The 25,199-nt window shown below is 38.3% G+C and overlaps 1 protein-coding gene and 1 long non-coding RNA gene across 3 annotated transcripts in view; one reads left to right on the top strand and one right to left on the bottom strand.

Annotated features, from left to right (window-relative positions):
• Nucleotides 1-1,499: 1,499 nt before the first annotated feature.
• On the top strand, nucleotides 1,500-9,140 carry LOC112475945. Its single transcript, XR_003044922.1, has 3 exons — nucleotides 1,500-1,884; nucleotides 4,913-5,017; nucleotides 8,935-9,140. It is a non-coding gene; the product is annotated as an uncharacterized LOC112475945 (long non-coding RNA).
• A 1,122-nt stretch (nucleotides 9,141-10,262) lies between these two features.
• The window catches only part of ACAD11 (acyl-CoA dehydrogenase family member 11), a 62,752-nt gene continuing 47,815 nt past the window's right edge, over nucleotides 10,263-25,199 (bottom strand). For both annotated transcript variants that reach the window (XM_006907243.3, XM_025043569.1), the window contains exons 15-20: nucleotides 24,696-24,781; nucleotides 22,894-22,965; nucleotides 21,860-22,014; nucleotides 13,371-13,487; nucleotides 12,414-12,523; nucleotides 10,263-11,148 (exon numbers count right to left, since the gene is read on the bottom strand). In XM_006907243.3, the coding sequence (XP_006907305.1) occupies nucleotides 11,016-11,148; nucleotides 12,414-12,523; nucleotides 13,371-13,487; nucleotides 21,860-22,014; nucleotides 22,894-22,965; nucleotides 24,696-24,781 (673 nt within the window). In that variant the 3' untranslated portion in view covers nucleotides 10,263-11,015. The remainder of the gene's footprint in view (nucleotides 11,149-12,413; nucleotides 12,524-13,370; nucleotides 13,488-21,859; nucleotides 22,015-22,893; nucleotides 22,966-24,695; nucleotides 24,782-25,199) is intronic.

The raw sequence follows: 25,199 nt of genomic DNA, 5'->3' as shown, positions 1-25,199 counted from the left end.
AAAAAAAATAATAAAATAAAAATACTGAAATATAAAAACCAATTTTTAAAAAATCAGTACATATTAAGGGGAAATTAAAAAATGATAAAGCCAAAACTTTTAAAAAGCAGCTTTTGTGCATGCAAACAATATGTGGGAAGTAGAATAGTATCCACAGCAACAACAACAACAAAACTCCATAAAATATTTAGGAATAACCTTAACACGAAATGTGCAAGATTTCTGTGAAGACGCCCTCTACTGAAGGACATGAAGGAATTTCTGAATGAAGAGACACATCTTATTCTTAAGTAGGATGATTCGATATTGTAGAGGTGTCAGGTGTCTTTAAATTCACTGCAATCTCAATCAGAATTCCAATGAAATGATTTTATGGCTCATTTGTGAGAATACTATAAAAATATGTGAGCCAGATTTTAAAGTGTTTTTAAAAGCTGCAGAAAATTAAAACGTATAGGCACTGTAAACAAAAGGCCAACAGAACCAAACAGTATAAAAAATCAGCCCAAGTATATGATAAATAGCATATGATGAAGGTGGCCTTTCTATTAAACACGTGTATGTATTTGGGTAAAAGAAAAAATAGATTCTGCAAGCAACTGGCTAGCCATTATATAGACCCCTCCTTATATAGGAAAGGATCTATACAATGGTCCCCCCCCTCATTTTCTTATATGTACATATACCCCAGCTACATTAAAGATTTAAAGTGAAAAATAAATATAAAATCCATTAAATAAACGGAACGAACCTTCAAATGTAGCCAAGTTGCCATGCTGGAGCCATGAACATCTCTCTCTCCATACTGCTTTAAATTATTTGTCTTGTTTCTTCTGTATCTTAAATATCTCTACACTCTCTCTCCGGTCTGTCTCCACCATTGCGTAGGCCTCTAGTGTGTCCTCCTTGGATCAGTGCAACAGGATCCCAACTGGTGTTTCTTCTTCTAATGCAGTCTGAATCCGGTCCATTTTTCATGGAGTAATATTTCTAAAACCCAGATGTGGTCCTTTCAATCCCACGTTTAACACCCTTCCGCGACCCCTTCTGCACTGCTCTCAGGACCAAGTCCCGTGCCTCATCTTGGGTTGTGAGGTCCTTCGTGACATGGCTCTTTCTTACACTGACATCTCTCCTGCTATCTCTGTATTATTCCAAAAATAGGGAACTTTTCGTTTTCAGAACTTGCCAACCTTTTTCCTCCCAAACCTCTACACGTATTGTTCTATCCAGAACATTTTTCTCTCCTCTTCGTCCCTCTCATTTTCAGGTCTGAGAGCCTTCTGTGACTCCCTCCTGATATTGTGGGCTCTTAATGAGAGCATGTTGTTTAATCGACCATTTCCCCCACAGGACATAAGTTTTGTGAGAGCAGAGATCATATCTGTCTTGTTCATCTTTAAATCCCCTAGAATTTAGCATTATACCTAGAACACACTAGGCACTCAGGAAGTATTTGGGCTTGTAGTAAATCAGTTCTTCATGATTAAAGAAATAGCCCCAACTCACATGGTATAAAATGGATGATAACAGCAAACAGCAACTTGTACCAGTTGACATCAATAAAGCCATGTGCTATGCCTGAGTCAGCGCCCTATGGGCATTTCCAAAATTAGAAATTCCCACTGCAGGCCAGTCTCTTCTGACTTCTGAGTATTTTTAACAGTGCCAGCTTCTCCGAGTCTGACTCACTAAGGTTTGGGGCTGGAACTAGAATTCCCAAATGAGGAAGAAAATCCCACCTATTATCTTGCTTCCTTCCAGCTTCCAGGTTCTTCAGTTGAAGTCACCACAGACTAATCGAGCAGACTTTCCTGAAGTTTTTACAGTGGAAATGGGATCTTAAGAGAGAAATTTTGAAAATATTTTCCTCTGTTTACCTGTGTAAGTAGCAGTTTATTTCCTCAAGGTTGTGTGGTTGATGAAAATTCTGCCCTATGTAGTATAAATGGGTGGGGTCGAGTGAGTTGTCCGCTGGATGAAATACCTCCTGAGGGCAAGGACAGTCGGGCCTGTGCACAAGTGCATCCCTTACGTGCTCTCAGTAGTAATGTAGGGAGGAGGCAAGAGAATTAAAAAGTTAAATCAAGCTGCATTCAGAGATTGCAAAATGCCGATCAACCCTGCAGCCAGATCACAAGGACACCTGCAGAACAAAGGAAGATTTCTGCTGGGATTGCTAATAGACCATTTTCCTACACCCTGAAGGGAAAACAGGAAAAACAGAGCACATTACACAAAATAAAATCATTCATTCCCTATGGTTAAAACCCTGGGGAAGCTATGGATCAAGGTGGGAACTGCCAGCAGGCCTTTCACACTACATATTCTTACCTTTTCATGCTACATACTCTTATCCTTTCTCACTGTATGCCCATATCAAAGGAACTAAGAATGATATATCAGCTGGATTCCCCAACACTTTGGGCTTTTTGTCTTGCCTTGGCTTTTCGTCTTTGCTTTCTCTTGTCTTTGCTTTTCCCCTTCTCTAATAAACTTTCCTCTTGACTCTAACTTTGGTGGGCAGTTTGAATTCTTTCTTGTGCTCAGCAAAGAGCTCTCTCTCGGCCAGGGCTGGAGTGCCCCCAGCTGAGGGATTCGCCCCGCCCTGCATCAGTAAGGCTGGCTGAAATGCCCAGGATTGCAGGGGTCCTTTGTCTCAACTGTAAAATTAATCTGGTGTTCTTTCAATTCCAGTTGGTCTAGTGTGGCTTCAACTAGCTATAAATAAGATTCTTAATACACTTAAGAATCGTAAGATAGCAAAGCTGACAATGAATAGGAACGAAATAACATTAAGTCCCTCAGCATTCATGCGCTACTTCTGGCAAAAGGTAAAGCGTCTATGAGGAGCTAGCTGTTTCTTCCCCCCCACCCCCAAAAAAGTTAAAAATAGAACAAAGAAAATCATTAACCTAGTATGTGAGGATCACAGCATAGAATGGTTTTCCTGTCAAATTTTTACCCCTTCGGATTTTAGTCTGGTGTCTGGAAGAGTTAGAAGGAGAGTTCTTTCTTGCAAAAGTGTTTCAACTGGGTTTAGAATTTAAAACTAACTTCAACCAAAGAAGGAGGGTAGGCAGCCAAGTTCAACAGGCCTATATTGATCTGGCCTGCAAAGCAGCAGCCATGATGACCCATGAGAGCAGGCAGTGAAGGGAGTCACATTTGCTTCTCAGCTCTCCAGAGAAGGGGCGCTTATTCTCCTAGGTGTGGAGCATCTGCCTCCGAGAAGGCCATCCCTCCAGCCTGATTCATGGCTTAGTCCCGTATAGTGAAAAGTTCATTTAGCATCTTGGAGACAAAGATAGGAGTTCTAATGGACTAAATGGAATGAAATGCAGCAAGCAAGCCATTCATGGGCCATTTCCTCCAAAGCCAAAAATTTCATCATAAACAATTTTGCAGAAGATGGGTTGGGAAAGAATAACTGATGATCGTAGTTTTGAATTTTGTAAAAAATGTCTCCATTTTCTATGACAAGATCATTATTAATTCCCACCAAGCTGGAAGGACTCTGGCTCACAGATCAGTTGTGTAACCTTAAGAGGCTGAGTTTATACTCTTCTAACCAACATATTGGAGCCAACCTTTGTTTCCACTTGGAAACCCTAACCGCCCCGAGCAAACACCGGTTATCCCACAAATAATTTTTTAGGAATTGGTTATACCACAGGATCTTTGGTAAACTAGAAATGCTTAGCAGTTCCTTGTCGTGCTGAGTGGGTTTTTTTTTTCCTCAAATACAGAAAATACACCGAACTTAACTTTTTTCCTTCACTAGACAAAAACATGGAAGATATAAAATCACTATCTTCCTTTAGACACCATTCTAGACAGTTGTTTTGACTGCTCAGCACCCATTCTCCATTTCTAATAATGCTCAAGTCCTTTCCCCATTGAATATGATTTTGGTGGGAAGGAATCCTGGTGACCTCTCAAACTGTCGAAGCTAAAGGGACAGAGCCGTGCCATCTGATATAGTAGCCACTGGCCACATGTAACTATTGAGAACTTAAAATGTATCTAGGAACAGAATATTTGTTTATCTATATTTTATTTTAAATTTTAAAAAGTTCGACATTTATACAATCCATGAAGTGATCTAGCACCTACCTGGCATCACAACCATTACAATAATACTGACTGTATGCCCTATGCTGTACTCTATATCCCCGTGTTTTGTAATTTCTAATTTGTACACCTTTTTTACCACGTCCCCCAACCTCCCTCTCTCTAGCAATCACCAGTTTGTTCTCTGTGAGTCTGTTTTCATTTAGTTTGCTCATTTCTTTTGTTCCTGAGACTCCGCATATAAGTGAAATCATACGTTAATCTTTCTCTGACTTATTTCACCCACCATAACACCCTTTAGGTCCATCCATGTCATTACAAATGGTAAGATTTCATTTTTTAAATAGCTGAGTAATATTCCGTTGCATACACGTATCATAACATCTTTATCCACTCTATCGATGGGCACCTAGGTTGCTTTAACTTTAGTTAACTTATTTAAATTTAAAACTGATGCACAATTCAGTTTTTGAAAAATTAAGTATGTTTGAAACAATTTGAGTAAGTGAATCTACTTTTTCAACTAAATTTTATGTACATACAATTAACTTCTTACAGTTCAAGTATTTCCATTGAAAATTCAGCTTCCAAATTAAGACACGTTATAAATGTAAAATATACTCTGGATTTTGGAGAGAACCTGTAAAATATCTTATTGATACTTTTTTATGTTGGGTACATGTTGAAATGATAATATTTGGATATATTAGGTTAAATAAAATACATTGTTAAAATTAACTCCACATGTTGCTTTTTACTTTTTTTTTAATGTGACACTAGAAATTATAAAATCACTCATGTGGCTTGCTTATATTTCTCTTCGCTCTTCCTGTTCCAGGACAGGCTGGGGTGGATCTATAATCTGAGTTTGGCCAACCAAATTCTCCTCAGAGCCTGGGCAAGCAAGGCAAGGACAGAGAACTGGTGGGCAGGTCAAAGGGAGGTAAGCAACTGCAGGAGTCACTTTCTCTACCTGTGTCTTGGTGAGATATTCCAGACTTCCTTAGTCTAGGGGTCCTCAACCCCTGAGCTGTAGACCGGTACTGGTCCATTGCCTGTTAGGAACCAGGCCACACAGTAGGAAGTGAGCGGCAGGTGAGCGAGCTAGCAAAGCTCTCCAGCGTTAGCATCACCGCCTCAGCTCCACCTCAGATCATCAGGCATTAGATTCTCATAGGAGCTCCGGTCCCCAATGCCAAAATGGTTGGGGACCACTGCCTTAGTCTTCTAATTCTACCTAACAGATTCCTTTTTGCTCACATTAGCCTGTCTCTTCCTGGTGTTTGCAATCAAACATCCTAACAGACCTCATCATGATTTGCCAGGAAGTGAGTCTCTACCCTCGACCCTTTATTTCATTAGAATCCCTGGTATATCTTGTTACCATCAAAGTCACATCAGGGCTGGGACTGGGGCACTGGCAGAAACAGCTGAGTCTGTATCAAGCTCCTTGAAGAGTGTGATGCTCAGCCAGGGTTGTGAAGCATGGCTTTAGGCCTACTTGTAAGCATCTGCATGACTAGTGAGTAAACATGAGCCTATGCTGCCATATTTCTGATACAGATGTTAAGCAAACTTCCTGGGAGCCCTGCCCTTCAGCTGGAGGAATTCCATTCATGCACTCAACAAATATTTATTGAGCACCAATTATTTACACTCTAGGCATTGTACTAGACACTAAGGATATAGCAGTGAGCAAAATCGACAAAAACACCTCTCTGCTAAAGTATACTTTTTAGTGGGGGAGAGGGGATAATAAGCCAAATGAAAGAGAATATAGAGTATGTTTCCTTCTGAAAGTTCTAAGAAGAAAACCAAACCAGGGAAGGGGATAAGGAACGTTTGTATGCGTGTGCTGAAAAGGCATAGAAATTTAGTTGGGGCGATCACAGAAGGAACCCTTAGAATGTTATATTTGCAGGAAAGGAGCAAGCCTTGAGAATATGAAGTGGGGGGAGGGGAGTTTTCTAGCAAACAGAAAAGCAAGTGTAAAGACCCTGAGGTAGGACTTTGGCCTCAGAGTTGCCGTGAAGTTGCTTAATTAGGCCACCTCTAACTTGTGAGGCCGAGGGCTACTCAAAGCTTCTGGATGCTGGGAGTGGCCACTGAGGAGCAGGGGGCAGGACCACGGGGAGGAGGATGTTGAGGTCCGCTCTGCTCGTGGACTTGGTGAGTCTGTTGTCGTAATGACACGCTCTACCGTGTATGCTTTGGTGTGCCATTTTGAAACTTGAATCCACTCTTGTCAGTTTGAGAGATCTCAAGAGACCAGATGCCACCATGGCTGGAAGGCTATCCTACTGGACCCCAAATGATCCTTGCTGGAAAGGGAATCAACCTCTCACTGGAGGCTCTGTGTCATTCGAACCAGCTGACCAAGAGCTGGGGACTTCCTCGGTTCCCTAGTTAGGAACACCCACCTGATTTCCAGGGTACTTTTAATCCTGAATGCACATGAGGATGTGGATCTAAGGCCCACTCTGTCTGTCCAAGTGGACTGGGCATATGTGCCTAAGGACAGCCCGTTAACAATTGGGTTTTGATTTTTTTTTATTCATGCAAATAACCAAAAGTCAAACTAGAGTAGCCTAATTTTCCAGGACGAGGGGGAGGGCTCTCCCATCTTCACAGTGAGGAAAGGTTTGAATCGATAGACCCCATGAGAAAATCCAGGAAGCCTTTTTCTGGCACTTTTTTTTTCCCATAAGAATGCCTTGTTTTAATAGGAAACAATAAATATGGTTTCTAACTTAAAAAAATCTGGTATTAGAGGAACAGCAGAAGGCCAACGTGGCTGGTGTGGAGTAAGGAAAAAGAATGGTGGAAATTGCAGGCAGAGAGGTAAGGTGCTGGGGAGAGGAGGCATCTGCAGTCAACCATTTAAAAAGTGAAACATGGCTCTTCACCTGGGTGGTATTAGCCATCAACCCAACAGGCTCAGGAGTGCTGGTGAAGGCCTTCTGGAGACCCTGTCCACAGCCATTCTCCATTTGACCAATACTTACTTAGGGTGTCCTGAGAGAGGGACCACTCCAGATAATCACCCTTTGTTTGTTCACATATTTTTGGGTGAAGATGAAGCAGAGGAAAGATCTTTTTTCACAGAGCTTATAGCAACCACACTCTGACACTAGGATGTACAAGGATTTTCAGGATAAACTCAATCACCCCAGTGAGAAAGAGATACTGAAAAAAAAAAAAAGGGAAATAAAAATATTGTGGCACGATCATAAACCCTAAGTGTTCTTTGTCTGCCTTGAGTTAAGTGAGGACACTTCCCAGAATCCTGTTTATTTGGAAAATTGGAAAATTCCAACAATCACCAAGAGTGGTTTTGTTTTTCTTAGGCATCTGACTTCTCTTTGTACCTAGAGCCCATTATAGCACTCTTGACTGATTAGATTGGATTAGACATCAGAAAAATTTACAAAAGTAAATATGCATTCTCCTGGATTGTTAAATACTCAAACTATCTCATCAACTGATTTGTTCAAACTTCTGTGCACCCCTTGCTGCTGGGGCACTGATGTCCTGTCTGAGCCCCAGTTTTCTCCAGCTATTTGTACCCCATTCTAGGTCTACGGTCCCATCTCTTCAGCGGCTGGGTCTCAGGCTTTCTGCTCTGTTCTCTTCGTAGACCTATAAATAAATGCTTTGTCATCTCACCAAATGCAAATCAGGGATCAGGAGACCATCCATGCTCATCATTCATTCATTCATTCGTACTTCTATTGAGTGCATACTAGAGCTCAGACATGCTCCAGGGACTGAGGAGACCCTCACTACACACAAAAAAAGTGAAATAAGTGACTGTAGAAGGGAAAAGTGGGGCTTACACTCTAGTGAGAAGACAGACCATAAATAAGTAGATAAGGCATATGTCAAATGGTAACTGCTATGAAAAAAAAAAGGATGGCAGGTAAAGAGGTGGAGAATGATGAAGCATGTGGTGCTAGTTTAGAACAAGTGGTCAAGAAAGGACACTTTGATAAGGTGACCTTTGAGCAGGCTTCTGGAAATCTTAGGGTAGATCTTTTCAGGTAGCAAAAACAGTGAGAACCAAACCTGAGTATGATTGACTGTTGGAACGGGAGCCAGGAAGCCATGATGGAGGGAGTGAGCCAGGGGGATGAGCTCAGAGAAGTGTCAGGGACACGCTCAGATGGCAAACTCTGTCAGTCAAGGCAAGGACTGTGGATTTTATTATGAGACGGAAACCACTGCAACACTTTGAAAGGGTCATGCTGGCTGCTGTGAGGAAAGACTAGAAACCCAGTGAGGAGACTGCAACAGTAATCCAGGCAAAAGAAATGAAGAAATACATGCCACAGACAAACACTGTCCCATGGGCTAACAGTAGGTCCACTGATTGGTTTGCACCCCTTTTACTTCTTTGGGGAGGGATTATGAAGTGCCAGTGAAAAAGCGAAGCCTGGCCAAGGTTACCTGGCTCTATTGAAAGAGCATTTGTTCACAGAAAACATTTTCTTAAATAGATTTCACTCTATAACATCCTTTATTTAGGATCTTCATTAATTTGAATCCCTTCAGAAGCCTGGATAAGAAGTATCTACCTTCTGAACTTCTCAGACTGTTGTAGCTTAAAGAGTGAGAAAAGTGTTATTCGCAAGCCTAACGTAACCTATGAAAGTACCTAATGCTGCTCTTGGACTTTGCTGCTTTCACCCACTTCAGTTCTCATGGACGGAACGTGAGCAGGCCAAGAGGTCTAAGTAGGCCGTAGTTGTGGGAAGAGCTGGGTGATGTAGATCTCAGGGAAGCCTTTGTAAAGAACCACAGGTTGATGAGGAAATCGGTTCCTCCATGATCAGTTGACTTTTCTATTATGTATTCTCAAAGGTTAAAATGTCCACTACCAAAGAGAACCCCCTGGAAAAGCACTGCCACGCCTTCCATGACTGCTTTGTGCGGAAGCACTTGGTAACTTCCTGTTGGACAGCTCTCCCTGCTGCTGACCACACGTACATCTTGGGGAGTTCTTGGTGGAAAAAGCCCTCACTGGTGAGTTCTCGCCTTCCTTCCTTCCCGCCATGTAGGTATTATAAAGGGCAACTTCTTATTTTAAAACCATGTGGTTTCAAAAGCATGGCGAACCTGACTGACTGTCCCTGGTGGGCTGCTGCATAAGCGACGTCTGCTGACAGCCTGAGGAGATCCCAGAGATGGCTGCGAGTGGCCTACAGTCAGTCCAGTCGTTCATGTGACGGAGCCTAAGGGTCTCAATCTTATTTTATCCTTTGGAGATTAGAATTTTCCCTTTCAAAACAACCCTTACTATGGCTCTTCACCTGGGTGGTATTAGCCATCGACCCATTTTATCTGAATAAATTAAGGGTGGAGGAGAGAAGTAGAAATGGACCACATGGAGTGACTTGCCTTAGGGATGGCTGTGTATATGACAGACACAGATAAAAATAGATGAATTGAAACAACCACCAGTTTTAGCCAGTTTTCCTCAAAGGCAGAATTATCACAAAAATAAGTATCAGATATAACCTTTAATTCTAATTGTCCAGAAACAACCTGATTTCTTCTAAGTCACAACTTTTAAAACTAGTAATAGGGTTAAATTGATTGGGTTATAAGATTTTGTTCACTTTAAATAAGAATACCTTATAAAGTACAATATTGTGGTTCACAAAAATCAAGGTGCTTCTATGTGGCTTCAGTGAGTGTCACAACCAACCCTCAGTAGGTAAGGGTTCTCTAGGTTTAAAAGTTAATCCCAATGTTTAGAAAGAAAAATGAGGTGCAGAGAGGTTAAGGGCTCAAAGGCAAATGTTTAACTGGGCCAAATGACATACAAGGAATCAGAACCCAGGTCTTTGTCAAATGTCTGCTCCCCATCCCCATTCCAAGATGACATTTAAATAATGGTTGAAATAATCTCATGACCTTAATAAATTTATATGATATGTATGGTTTCTAATAAAACGTTTTTTATCGTTTTTAGAAATAAAAATACTTTTATTTGAAAATTTAAATTTACCAGTTATTATTCCAATGGCATCCACACTAAAAAGGTAACAAGAAATAAGTAAAATTAATTATATATTTCATTTAATTCAAAATATCCAAATTTTATTTCAACATGTAATCAATATTTTAAAAGTATTAATAAAGTAAATATTAATAAAAATATTCTTTTCATAACTAAGTCTTCAAAATTTGGTGTGTATTTTATACTTTATTTCTTAATTGAGATGCTTAAATTTTCATTCAGAATACTTGCTCTGTATTTAAATTTCATAAAATTTACATTTGAAAGTCAATTCACATACCCAAGTTATGCCAAGCATACTTAAAAGTTTTCCAGTGATTGAGTTGAGAATATCAATCTCTTTTCAAAATTAAATAACTTTCTTGTATCTTAAACTATCCACTGTCTCATGAACATATAGATTATTAAACTTTTTCTTAATTACATTTTCTCATAATATGCCATATTTTCTAGGAAACTTTAAACTGCATTCAGATTTTTGTATAAATGCTGTTGAATTATGAAGACACTTAATATTTGAATTCTAAAATGACCCAGTCATGCATCTTCCTCCAATGAAAACATAACTGCAATGTGTTAAACCAACCCCTAAAATCAATGTTAAAAAGGAGATCCCACTCTATTTTTTTACAAAGTAATGATTAAATATTCCTTGAGTATTTATTTAAATGGAACAATTCATGAGAATTAAAAAGTGAAAATATTTTTATGACTATGCTTTAGCTCTCCAATTTATTATCTTTACTAGTTTAGTGTTTAAAAAATCATAAATACTTAGATATTAGACTGAATGACAACAGCTATAGAATGTATTTAACTTAAACCCGTGTGACCCTTGAAATTATAAAACCCACTGATCAAAACAGATGCTCAAATTGCTGCAAAAATAGAATGAGACTCCAATGCTCATGAAGTCTGTCTAAAGGTGAGACGGTGTCAGACGTGTGGCCCTCAAGCTTCTGGCTTGGTCTGCAAGCTCCAGCTTTACGATTATTGAGAGGTGGACTTCGTCAGGCCCATCTGCTATGCGCAAAACTCGCGTTAGGGCATACCTAGAAAAACAGAAAGAACACGGATGGCAGGAGTTATCAGAGAGAAACATGATACGTTAACGTCAGTCATTCTGATTCTAAGCCAAAACTATTAATTTTTGAAATCTCGCCAAGGCAGTGATAAGAAAAAGAGAGCACAGAGCAAATCAAGGAAAAAGCCCAAGGACAACTGAAATGCCATTTAAAAAATTCTCACCTTGGAAAGTGGACTCTTAAAGGGCACCGTGCAGTGGGCTTAATCTCAGTCTTGATTTGCTATAGGTTACTAGGAGTTGCTAGAGCTAAGAGATCTCTTAGGTAAGCCACAAGCAGTGAAGTATAAATATATAATACTTATATACTATAATTATATAGTACTATATATTTAGTTCTTTCTTCAGGTGAAAGATTGATGGGGCCCACCTCCATCACCTCCAGTGTGATAGAGACGGTGGCATTGTGACTGTGAGGTAATGGGCATGGACAGTTTTCCTTCTTGACTCCTAGCAACCAGAATCCAGACATGAGATGGTCGTTGACATGCACTGCTGCAAAATGGGCTGAGATCATCCTAAGTACATACCTAACCCTGGCTCTGGGTTCCTTGTGGCCATCTCTGTCTCCTCTTCTTCCTGGTTCCCCATCACAAGCAGTGAAGTATAAATATATAATACTTATATACTATAATTATATAGTACTATATATTTAGTTCTTTCTTCAGGTGAAAGATTGATGGGGCCCACCTCCATCACCTCCAGTGTGATAGAGACGGTGGCATTGTGACTGAGGTAATGGGCATGGACAGTTTTCCTTCTTGACTCCTAGCAACCAGAATCCAGACATGAGATGGTCGTTGACATGCACTGCTGCAAAATGGGCTGAGATCATCCTAAGTACATACCTAACCCTGGCTCTGGGTTCCTTGTGGCCATCTCTGTCTCCTCTTCTTCCTGGTTCCCCATGTTATTTCTTCTACCCGGGAACCCAGTGTAAAAGTTAACATAATTGAATGAAATGGTAATTGTAATCATAAGAGCAACTATCTATTGGTACTGGGCTCTATACTAAAGTACCTATACTACAGTTGACCCTTGAACAACATGGGGGTTAGGGCACCGATATTCCATGCAGCTGAAAATCTGCATATAACTAGATCTTTATTTGGCCTTCAATTTATACTTTAATGTAAGTTGGTATCTTTATTTTCTTCTTAGTGTCAAGGCATCTGTAGATTTTTAACTCCAAGCCTATCACATTTAGATAGTTATTACATGGCAGCTACTCACATGTGAGCCAGAGGGTAATCCTGGGAAACACCTGCGCCTCCACACACCTGGATGGCCTGGTCAATAATTCTGCAGACGGCCCGGGGGTTAGCCACTTTAATCATTGCGATCTACAAAAGCAAGGTACCAAAAGAATGTTCCTTTCTTCAATAATACACAATGTGGCAGAATTTGATATAATCTGTATTTTCTTTGTGAAATGAAACAAGGGAACTTTCCCACATGCGTTCACCACAAAAACAGGATTTCTGATGAAAGCCAACAAAGACATCCGCTGTCATGCAGCTAATTGCCATATTTCAGTTAATATGGACCTTCTGGAAAGAGATATCTCTTCCAAATCACATTCTATTAATTTATTTATAATTTTCCTATTTCCAAAAGAATTTCAGGCAGCTGATAAATTACATTCATCATCTTAGGGGGTCATAAAAAGAGTTCAAGAGTCTTCACTGATCAGTTTTCTCTAAGCAATTTTAATAGCTTTTAGAATTAAATGATCATGTTCTTATTCCATATAAGCCAGAAACATAAAATGGCAAGGGGCAAGAGGTACCTTTTATGATACATTTGCTATGTGTCAGCACAGTGCTGTGCATTCTATATCATCTTGTTCACTCCACTAGAACCCTAGGCAGAAAGGTTACTTGGCCCAATGTCACAAGGCTAGCAGAAAGTGACACACTGAGTACAATACCAGGTTTGTATAAAGTCTAGGATTTCCCTAATCTCACTTGCTGTATCTCAAAAATGAAGATATTTGGCATCCTGAAAATCATTTGCAAAGCAGCTCAGTGAAAGGAAAACTAGCAAGTGCTATACATTTATAACTTTAAACCAAAATCACATAGAAGCTTCCCAAATTCTGAGTGCTAGGAAGGTACCACGAGACCTGAAATACCCAGTGAGTAGAGAAACTGGAGAAGGCTTCGCAGGCAGTGGTCCAAGGGGCCTCACCTCCTTCCTAGCGCCAGCAACGCCCAGAGTGTCAATGCTGTGGGCAGCTTTCAAGGTCAACAAGCGGATCTCTTCAATGGCAATGCGGCTTTCAGCAATCCAGTGAGCCACAACCTCCTGCAGAGTAACAAAAACAGCAAAAAGGAAGGGATAAGCTGGCGTCCCGGGTCATGTAACACAGCTTTGTAGTTTAGTGAAAACTACACATGTCTGTGTGCGTGGGTCCCAAGGCTCAGATCCGAAGTGAGGAGATGCCACTCCAGCCTCAGCTCCAGGCCCATCCTCTCACCCGGCGTCTCCCAGAGCTCCGCATGTGATTTATAGAGTACCTGCACAGATTAAGATAATGGTACTTTGAATGACTTCCAGGAAAGTGGAAGAGATGCACTTTCCCCTATTCCTCTTGCTAAGTACAACTAAAAACCTGGATATTATTTATTACACAAACCTAAGAAGACTCTGAAAGGTGCAGAGAATGCAGACCTGCTAGGGATTTGCAGACTAAAAGAACAATTTGGTGGTGACTTCCCTGGGTTTTCTTTTTGCCTCATATATCCCAGACTTAAAGCTGAAGATGCCAGCAACCTAGAAATGCCAATGAGCACAGACAACAATCAAACAAAAAATTAGCCCCGACAAAAGCCTACTCTCTTTAGCTAATGGATTGTGTAGGGGCAGCCTAGCAAGACAGAAAGCTTCTATAGAATAATGACCCTACCCAAGCCAACATCATAGAAAAACTTTGGCCCTTTTCCTATTCATGCCAGCATAGATTTCTACCCTCATCAGTGCTGTAATGAGGTACCTCAATGCCCCTGCCAGAGTGGGATCAGAGAATGCCAAGTGAAGAGCTAGTCCAGCAATAAGCTACATTCTCCCTGTGGTGTCAGTAGAGACCATATGGGGATCCTGGATTTCCATCCCACCAGGCAATAAGAATGCACTCTTCTTTTCAGGTATCAGTGGAAGTTGAATAGGAACTTGGACTTCTACCTCTGCCTGGCAGCAATGAGGTAGTGTAACCCCATCTTATAACAGAATGGTGTCTCAGAAAGCCAGCTAAAATAGATTTATACATCCTAATATCTCTGGTGAATATAGATGTAAAACTCCTCAACAAAATATTAGCAAACCAAATTCTGCAATACACCATGATCAAGTGGCATTTTTTTTCCTGAGATGCAAAACTGGTTCAATATCTACAAATCAATTAATGTGATACACCACATAAACAAAATGAAGGATAAAAATCATATGATCATATCAAGAAATGCAGGAAAAGCATTTGACAAAATCCAACAACCATTTATGATTAAAACTCTCAGCAAAGTGGGGATAGAGGGAACATACCTTAACATAATAAAGGCCATATATGGCACATCCACAGATAATATCATACACAATGGTGAAAAGCTGAAAGCTTTTTCTTAACATCATGAACAAGATAAAGATGTCCACTTTAACCACTTTTATTAAATATAGTATTGGAAATCCTACCCACAGCATTCAAACAAGAAAAACAACTAAAAGGCATCCAACTTGGAAAGGAAGAAGTAAAACTGTCAGTAGTTGCAGATTACATGATACAATATATTGAGTACCCTAAAGACTGTACCAAAAAACTATTAGAACTAATAAATGAATGCAGTAAAGTAGCAGGATACAAAATTAGCATTCAGAAATAGGTTGTATTTTTGTACACCGATAAGAAACTATCCTTAAGAGAAATTAAGAAAACAATCCCACTTACAATTTCATCAAAAAGAATAAAACACACAGGAATAAATTTAACCCACGAGGTAAAAGATCTGGAAAACTATAAGACAATGAAGAAAGAAATCAAAAAAATGGAAGGCTATACTGTGCTCATGGATAGGAAGAATCAACATTGTTAAAATGTCCATACTACCCAAAGAATCTACAGATTCAGTACAATCCCTATCAAATTACCAATGGCATTTTCCATAGAACTAGAACAAATAATCCTAAAATTTATATGAACCACAAAAGATCCCATATAGCCAAAGCAATCTTAAGAAAGAACAACAAAGTTGGAGGTATCAGGCTATACTACAAGGCTATTGTAATCAAAACAGCATGGTACTGGCATAAAAATAGACACAGAGATCAATGGAACAGAATAGAGAGCCCAGAAATAAACCCATGCCTATACGGTCAATTACTCTAAGACAAAAGAGGCAAGAGTATAAATGGGGTAAAGACAGTCTCTTCCATAAATGGTATTGAGAAAAGAATAAACTCGAAATGAATTAAGGACTTAAATGTAAGACCCGAAACCATAAACCTCCTAGGAATAAACACAGGCAGTAAACTCTCTGACATTGCTCCTAGTAATATTATTCGTGATATATCTCCTTGGGCAAGGGAAACAAAAGAAAAACTAAACAAATGGGAGTATATCAATAAAAAGGTTTTGCACAGCAAAGGAAACCATCAACAAAATGAAAAGACAACCTACTGAATAGGAGGAGATATTCACCAGTGATGCAGGGGTTAATGACCAATATATATAAAGAACTCATACAACTTAACACCAAAACAAACAAACAAACAAACAAACAAACAAAAAACCCTTAAATAATCCGATTAAAAATTGGGCAGGGGAACTGAATAGACATTTCTCCAAAGAAGACATACAGACACATGAGAAAGATGATCAGCATCACTAATCATCAGAGAAATGCCAATTAAAACCACAATGAGATTATCATCTCACACGGGTCAGAATGGCTATCAATAAATCAGCAAACAAAAAGTGATGAGGATGTGGATAAAAGAGAATCCCCATGCACTGTTAGTAGGATTGCAAATTGGTGCTGCCAGTATGGAAAACAGTATGGAGGTTCCTCAAAAAATTAAAAGTAGAACTACCACATGACCCAGCAATTCCACTTCTGAGTATTTATGAAGAAATCTAAAACATTAATCGAAAAGTTATATGCATCCGTATGTTCATTGCTGCAGTATTTGCAATAGCCAAGTTATGGAAACAACCTAAGTGTCCATCAGGAGACAACTGGATAAAGAAATTTGGTTCATATATACGATGGAATATTAGTCATAAAAAAAATGAAATCTTTCCTTTTGAGACAACATGGATGGACCTAGAGGGTACTATGCTAAGCGAAATAAGTCAGACAAAGACAAATACCAAATGATTTTACTTATATGTAGAATCTAAAAAACAAAATAAATGAACAAACAAAACAGAAACAGACTCACAGATACGGAGAACAGACTGATCGGCTGCGATGTGGGAGGAGGGTTGGGGGACTGAGTAAAGGCAGTAAGAATTACAATTGGCAGTTACAAAATAGTCTCAGGGATATAAAGTACAACATAGGGTAATATTGTAATAACTATGCACGGTGCTAGGGGGGTGTAAGACTTTTTGGGGGGATCACTTTGTAAGTTATATACTGTATACCTGAAACATAATATTAAATGTCAATTGTAATTGGAAAAAAAAATTAAAATATAGTAAAAAAATCATTTTGTAAAGTCAATATCACCCCGACACCAAAACCAGATACAGTACAAAACTACTAACCAATATTCCTCATGAATACACATGAAAAAATCCTTAACAAATTACTATGCAGTAGAATTCAGCAATCTATAAAAAGAATTACACACCACGAGAAAGTGGGATTTATTCCAAGGATACAAAGTTGGTATGGTATCTGAAAATCAATTAATGTACTCCACCATATTAACAGGCTAAAGAAGAAAAAAAATCACATGGTTATATAAATCAATGCAGAAAAATCATTTGATAACACAATCTTCATTCATTATAAAAAAACTCTCAGAACACTAGTTATAGGGGGAACTCAACTTGACAAAGAATATCTACCAAAAACCTACAACTAACATCATATTTAATGTTCCCCTAAGACTGGGAACAAGGCCAAGATATTTGCTCTCACCACTTGTATTCTACATAGTGCTGGGCATTCTAGCCAGTGCAATGAGGCATGAAAAGGAAATAAAATGTATATATACCTATATACAGAAAGAAAGAAAGAAAGAAAACTTTCCTTTTTTGCAGATGGCATAACTGTCTATATAAAACCCCAATTTATGAAGAAAAACTAGAATAAGTGAGCTCAGCAAAGTCGCAGGATACAATATAAACATACAAAAACCAATTATATTTTTACATACAGATAATGAACGCATAGACAGTAAAATTATAAGCACTATCATTTATAATCATTCATATTTGTATGTAAATATTTGTATGTAAATATAACATGTATAGGACTCGTTTGTTGAAAGCTTCATATAGATAATAAATCAAAGAAAGGCTGAATAAATAGAGAGGCATACTATGCTGGTGGATTAGAAAACACAACACAGTAAAGATGTCGGTTCTTCCCAGTTTAACACAATGCTTATAAAAATTCCAGCAAATTGTTTTGCAGATAACAACAAGATTATTCTAAAATTTATATGGAAAGGCCAAGGAACTAGAATAGCTAAAAAATTTTTGAAATAATAAAGTGACATGAATCAATCATCCTGATTTTAAGATTAATTATATAACTATAGTAATCAAAACTGTGTGGTCTTGGCAGAGGGACAAATGTAGATTGAGAGGACAGAACAGAGAACCCAGAAACAGACCCACACAAATATGCCTGACTGATTTTTGAGAAAGGTGTGAAAATGATTCAATTAAGGAAGGACGGCCCTTTCAACAAATGGTGCTGAAGCAGTTGGACGTCATAGGCAAGAAAATCTTCAGGAATAGGGCTAGGCAAAGCATTCTTAGACTTGACACTAAAAACATGATTCATAAAAAGAAAATTGACAAATTGAAGCTAATCAAAATGAAATACTTTTTACTCTGTGAAAGACTCTTTTAAAAGAATGAAAAGCTACAGAGTGGGAGAATATATTTGCAGATCACATATTTGGCCATGGATATTATCTAGAATATATGAAGAACTCTCACAGCTCAACGGTAAAAATGCAATCCGGGTAGAACATGGTCATAAGACATGAACTGAAGAGGACATAAGATGGCAAATAACACATGAAAAGATGTCAGCCATTAGGAAAATATAAGTTAAAACTAAATGAGATTAATACTATAAACCTAGCAGATGGCTAAAGTAAATATTGACAACACTATATGCTCGTGGGGATGTGGAGAAACGATAACTCATACACAGTTGGTGAAAATGAAAACTAGTAAAGCCATTCCGGAAAAGAATTTGGTGGTTTCTTAAACTAAACATACAACTACCATATGATCCAGCAATCGTATTCTTGGACATTTATCGTAGAGAAAAAAAGACTTATGTTCACATAAAAACCTATACACGAATGTTTATAGCAGCTTTATGTGTAACAGCTCCAAACCGGAAACAACCGATGTAGCCTTCAATAGGTAAATAGTTAAACTGCGGTAATCCATACCAAGGAATACTATTCAGCAATAAAAAGGAGTCAGCTGTTGAAACAATCTAGATGAATCTCTGAAAAATTATGCTGAGTGAAAAACCAATCCTCAAAGTTTACATACTGTATGATATCATTCTTGATATGATAAACTTATAAAAATGAACAGATTAAATATTGCCAGGGGTTCTTGGGGTGGGGATGAGGGTGAAGTGGGTTATAAAAGGACAACATGAGGGATGCTTGTGACAGGAATGTTCTGTAACAGTGACAACATCCCAGTTTTGATGTTGTACTATAATTTGGGAGGATGTCATCATTGGGGGAAACTGAGTAAAGGGCAGAAGGGATTGCTCTGTATCATCTCATATATGCATGTGAATATACAATGATCTCAAAATAAAAAATCGAAAAGACTGGTATTTGCTTCTCATTTGACTAAACAGTTTCCTTTCTCAGTTGGTCAGAACTTGGAAGAGAACGGGGCAGTGCGGCAGGGCTTAAAATGGGAGAATATGGATACCAAACCTACCATAAATCTCACAAGCAACCAAGCATTTAGAATTCAACACAAACTCAGGAGACAGAGCAAATGCTTCCAGTTGGCTGTACCAAGTTTTCTTGGTTCCCAATTCTAACCACAGAACTGGTGTTTATAGTGGAGAATAATATTTGTTAAGGATAAATTTGACTAGCAGACAATTACAATGCTCTGATCGAACCATATTATTAACCTTCCACAGCCATTTTTATGCTTGGTCATGTTGTTCTAGTACATTTCTTCAACAGTGGGTACTTGCTCAGTTTCCCTACCACTGTGATGTTCAGTGTGCTAGCCACTAATCACATGCGGCTATTGAGCATTTGAAATATACTTAGTCTGTACTGAGATGTACTATAGATATACTATAATGTACTAAATGTACTATAATGTACTAATGTACTAATATGTACTATAATGGACATATACACCCAATTTAGATGAATCAGTATTAAAAAATGTTAAAATACCTTAATATTTTTATATTGATTTCACGTTGAAATGATAACATTTTGGATCTATTGGACTAAATAAAAGGTATTAAAGTCAATTTCATCTATTTCTTTTTACTTTTTAAAAATGTAGTACTAGAAAATTTTAAATTGCATTTGTGCCTCACAATATATTTCTAATAGATGGCTCTGCCCTAGAGTTTGAAACAAGGCTCTGAATTAACAACTTCAAACAAGCCACCAGTGGTTAGTATTTTTTGATGGAACTAGGTGATTATAACTTCATGAACAGACTCAAAATGCATTTACTTCTTAGCTTTAGAATCAAGGAAACTTTTCAGCTGGGTTTTTACAGACCCTAGGGTCGCTGAAAAGCATTCAGTGCGTAGAAACTGAGTGCTCTAAGGGACTGCCAGATTATTTATTAAGACTGATCTATGATATAGAACTTTTAGCTTTAGTGCCTGGAATATTAGCTTTAGCAGCTGGAAGGAGTCTCCAAATTCAGGGAAAAGGAATGTTACTTTCACAAATTGGGCGTTGGGGCGGGGAGGGAGGGGAAAAGCTGGCCCAGATTTTTGTTTATGACATGCTCACACATCTCTTTTACTTCTGTCAGATCATTTTCTTTGTGCCAAATACAGGAAGTTTCCAGTAAAGGGAATCATATTTTGAAAAGCCCAGGCTTGTTCTGCTTGATAGATTAACTTTAGAAAGCGGGAGGGAAATTTTCCTCTAGTGTAGTATTAAAAAATCTCACGAAAGCAGCTCTTGAGCAGAGTGCTTTCGTGTGTTCAAGATGCCTGTCCATCAACCTTTCTGCGTCCTCCCTTCACCCTACTCCAGGGGTTGGATGCAATCTTGAAAAGAGAAAAGTGTAAGAAGTGATAGTTGAACTGCCATGAGCAGTCCTTTAGCATCTACTCCAGTAGCCATGTAGAACTGTATCCACGGCCACCCAAATTCACACCTTCTTACCTCCTCTCACAGTGCCCATGAAGCAGCTGAAACTTTGCCTTCACTATGTACTAAAAAGGGCTTCCCCACGAATTCTTCCCAGGTATATGTCATAGAGCAAGCTGTATTTTTCCATTAAAACAATGTTACAACTAAATCATAGATATGGCTAAATAATATGTCACAAAAAAAACAAACATAGCCTATAGAAATTTAAGATAAAAAAACATGCTGCAAAATTTTATAAGATGGTCACTAATGTACTTTACAAGGGGACCAATGCACTAAATGTACATGTCCAGCAAACACAAATACAATTTTATCACCACAGGTTTGCCCCAACACTAACATGTTAGCAACTGTAAGTATTAAATATTTAAAACTAATTTTTCTTGTCTTCTTAGAAGTTAGAGAGGGTTTGGGGGGGGATGATTGGAATATTTCACTTCTCTTAAAAAATTTTCCAAGGAAGTCTGAAATGATGACTTCTTCCCTCTTGAAAATATTCTCTAGTTTTGATTATATTGCCCACACTGTTTATTGTGCTTTGTAAACAACAGACTCAGTCATAAATAATTTATAGATGAGGATTCAAAAAATCATGAACATCCCACCAAATGCTGGTCCCATTTCTACTTTCATTTCTACAGTGACAAGGAACTTGCTTCCTCCTGAAGTAGTCCATTCTATATTTAGATCTCTCTTTTCACTGAGTTTTAGGCTGTTTTCCTATATCTCTACACTTACCTATCTGGAATTCCTTCCAGAAAGCCAAAAAACAAAGCAAATCCCTCTTCTTCTGACAGCCCTCTTGTTTCCACACAGAGTGCTAGTGTTCAGATTCTCTAGAGAATGAAAGTCAGAGAAAGTCGAAGGAATTGTGCACACTCTGTATGCTGAAGTGTAGAAGCCCTTTTGGAGTTACTTAATCTTGCAGATATATCTCTTTCAGCAGACTATATTTAAATACAGACATAAATATACTTTGTGGAAAAGAATCACCTTGTTTATGAACAGGAAATCTCTCTCTGACCAAGTAATGCTGTTTTGGTTCAAGGTTAGTGTAGTGCATTGGGCTATGATAAATTGAAATAAATAATCATCCTTACATGTGAATACAGTTTCTTCTGAAAGGCCACCCTTTGTGTTGCCCGTTCACACATGATCTGCAAAACGCGTTCTGCCAAACCTACTGTTCTCATATAGTGGTGGATTCTGCCAGGCCCAAGGTGGCGTTGGGCAATTTCGAATCCTCTTCCTTCACCTGTGAGAAAGAAAAGAACATGAAAGTGGCCACGGCCCAAGATTTTTGTTCTTTACACAAATCCGGACAAAGTGAAGAGCTACCTTCAATAAAAATGGCATTCCAATAGGAAAAAAGTTCTATAATCAGGTTCATTATACATTTATGGAATTTTCGCTTTCTGTTTTTTAAACCACCATAAGTCATTAAATCTTTTGATCAAATTTAAGAACTATCTCTAAGTACCTACTAGGCATAAGCTATTTATTAGTGCTGCAATGGTTAAGAAGGTAGATTAGACAGTCCCTACACTAGTTTAGAATCAAGAAGAGGGGACAAAGATGCTAGGGATAAGGGATAAGGAGGACAAAGAAAAGCAAAGGAGGGAGAGACTGTAAACTTAGCTCCTGGCAAGCATCAAGGGCTTGCTCAGTGGATGGGATAAGAAACACAAAAAAAGAGGTGTCATTTGAGATGTTCTCTGATGCTTGGGTAGGGTTCCAACAAGCAGGAGGGTGGTGTCATTCCAGGTATGTAGTATTCAAAGTAATATATGTTTCCAACATATATATAAGACTTGAATTCAAAAAGTATCAAGGTTTTCTTAAAACAAGTAGAGGCCTGAAGGTCATATTTTAGGAAAAAGTATGTTGCTCTGAATCGTGTAATTTTTGTATTTAGCTATGTTTTCAACTGATGCGATACAAAACCACAATCAAATACTTTAATAAAACATTGTTTCATGTAAGAAAATCCACCAAATAGAAAAATGTTCTCTTGTAAATGGAGTGAGATGGGAAAGTATCTAAATTAAGGTAGATTTCATATCTTTTCCATATTTAGGCTTGAAAATATTTTAATACACAATACTGGGGAATCATTTTTACAAATTTATCTCACCTAGTATTAAATTGGTGGCAGGAACTCGCACTTGATTAAAATGGATCTCAAACTGTCCTCCATGCAAATGATCTATCAAATAGGAAATAAAATTTTAAAGAGCAAAATGAGTTGATTAAAATATAGTCACATATAATTAATCTACTGAAGTATAATTACTCAAAGAAAGTGGGATTTAAAAGCCTCATATGTCACAGACATTCCTAGGTAGATCTGAGCTCTGAACCTCCAGCATCCCTTAGTCCAGAAAATCCATCAAGTGTTCAAGTTAGAAGAGATTTTAGAAATCATTTGATCCAGAGGTTTTTGGACTCATTCTCTAAAGTTGTAGAGCTGCTAAAAGGGAAGACGGCCTCGCAGCACCAACCAGACTATTTGTTATAGTTTTATTATTGCTTCTTCTTTGAAAATTTTTATACAAGCTTCCAAAGAAAATTTTGCTTGGGAAGAAAAAAAAAAAAAAAGGTTCCAATCTTTCAAAAATTGAAAGTGACTAATGTAATTCAAGTTTCTTATTTTATCATTATGGAAACTAATGCCTGATGATGCTAAGAGGCTGCTCAAAGGGACAGAGCAGCCTCAGCATTAGAGATAAAGCACAGACTGGTTTACTCCCAATCTAGGCTTGTTCGCTATGTGTTTGCCTCTTGAAAATATTGGCATTTGACTGAAACTGGGAACATAGTCACACTTTGTCTTTACAGAACCCCTCCTCCTGCCAAGTTCTGGAGATAATCTCATGCTAACTCTCCACCCTTTTCCTGTCAGATTAGACATTAATAATCAACCTTCTCCACACTGTTTCTTTTGGCCTTGGGCATAGGGAGTTGGAGAGGTGCTAGTGAATTTGTCATACTGAAAATTCAAAGATAGGCTCTGCGATGGAGAGTATTTGCAGCCAACCTATATTACAAGCCCATTTTTGGGGTCATTCAGGCTGTTGGTCTGCTTCCTCACGCACAGTTTGCTCCAGTGAGCTTGTTCATTCCCATCTTGCCAACACTTAACCTGTGAGTACATTCCACAGCTACATTCTACAGAGGGTGATGATGTCAAATGTTCTACAAAACTGCAAGTCTTACATCTGCTACTTGAACTTTTTCATTAGCCATATTCAATGATAAAGAGAAAGTCAGAGTCATCACAGAACCGAAGTTCAATATACTTTTTCATAGCATGAACACCTGCTGTATAATCACCATGCTATTTAATTTCCATACTTACATGTCTGTAGTTATTTCCTACCTCCTCCCCCCAGCATGCAAACTATTTGAGGGCAGAGATCTTAGTCTATTTTTTTCACTAATTTATTCTAAGCATTGAGAACAGTGCTCGGCATCCAATAAATACTTGCTGATTGATGACCTGAGTAGAAAGCAAACAGTGGATGTTAGCTTGAGGTGAGTGGCAGGAAATAAAAGTATCCTTGCTTCTTGGAAATTCCACCAAAGCTAAACTTTCTGATGCTAGGATAAATTTTATTGCAGATTACCTAGATTTAATTTTTCTATATATATTTCATTAATCCATCCTCCTGGATGGCAGAGAGAAGACTGGTGGTCAGAGCTGCTGTTCCTTGAATATAATCTCCCCTTTTCCAAAAGTAAAAAAAAAAAAAGAAGTAGAATCCCACACAACCTCTTTTTATTTGCCATATTCTGAACACTGGCATTTATATTAAGATGGTTGTCAGGGCCAAAAGATTTCTGAGACACATCTCATACACTAAAATGCTATCTGTTCCCTTCAGTATTACTACATGTGCTAGTCTTCCTGAACGGTCATGTTGATTTAGTACTTACGCATGTAGCCAAAAATCGACAAAGGCCTTATTATTTCTACTCCAGGTGTGTCGATAGGAACAAGAATTACACTGTGTTGTTTGTATCTGGTCAAAAGGAAAACAGATGTTAGGGGAAGTTTGCTAAGTGGAAAAATAAATGTTAGGATGTTAGGTGGTCACAAATGTTAGGATGTTAGGTGGTCACAATTGTCTTTTTGTTGTTGTTATCATGTAATCATGTAAGTAATGATGTCTGGAATGGGGTCTAAAAAACATACATCAAGCACAGTCAGATGCAGGCTGTGATCTGGAATGATAAGGATTTGAAAATAATTAAGTTATTTGATTGGGGCTTCTCATTGCTCAACAGTGAGAACTGAAATACAATACTAAACATTTTTCAGAATAACTACCTTTGATCTAAATATCAATTACTTAGAGACAGTTCTGAAAATTTCTATGTCTTATAATCTGATCCAAAAAACTGAGCATTCAGCATCACTTTTAATATAGGAAATTCCAC

The sequence above is a fragment of the Pteropus alecto genome, unplaced genomic scaffold (genome assembly GCF_000325575.1).
Source record: "Pteropus alecto unplaced genomic scaffold, ASM32557v1 scaffold92, whole genome shotgun sequence".
In the NCBI taxonomy this organism is placed as follows: Eukaryota; Metazoa; Chordata; class Mammalia; order Chiroptera; family Pteropodidae; genus Pteropus; species Pteropus alecto.
The sequence above is the reverse complement of the archived record's forward strand: the minus strand, read 5'-3'. Positions and strand labels throughout refer to the sequence as shown.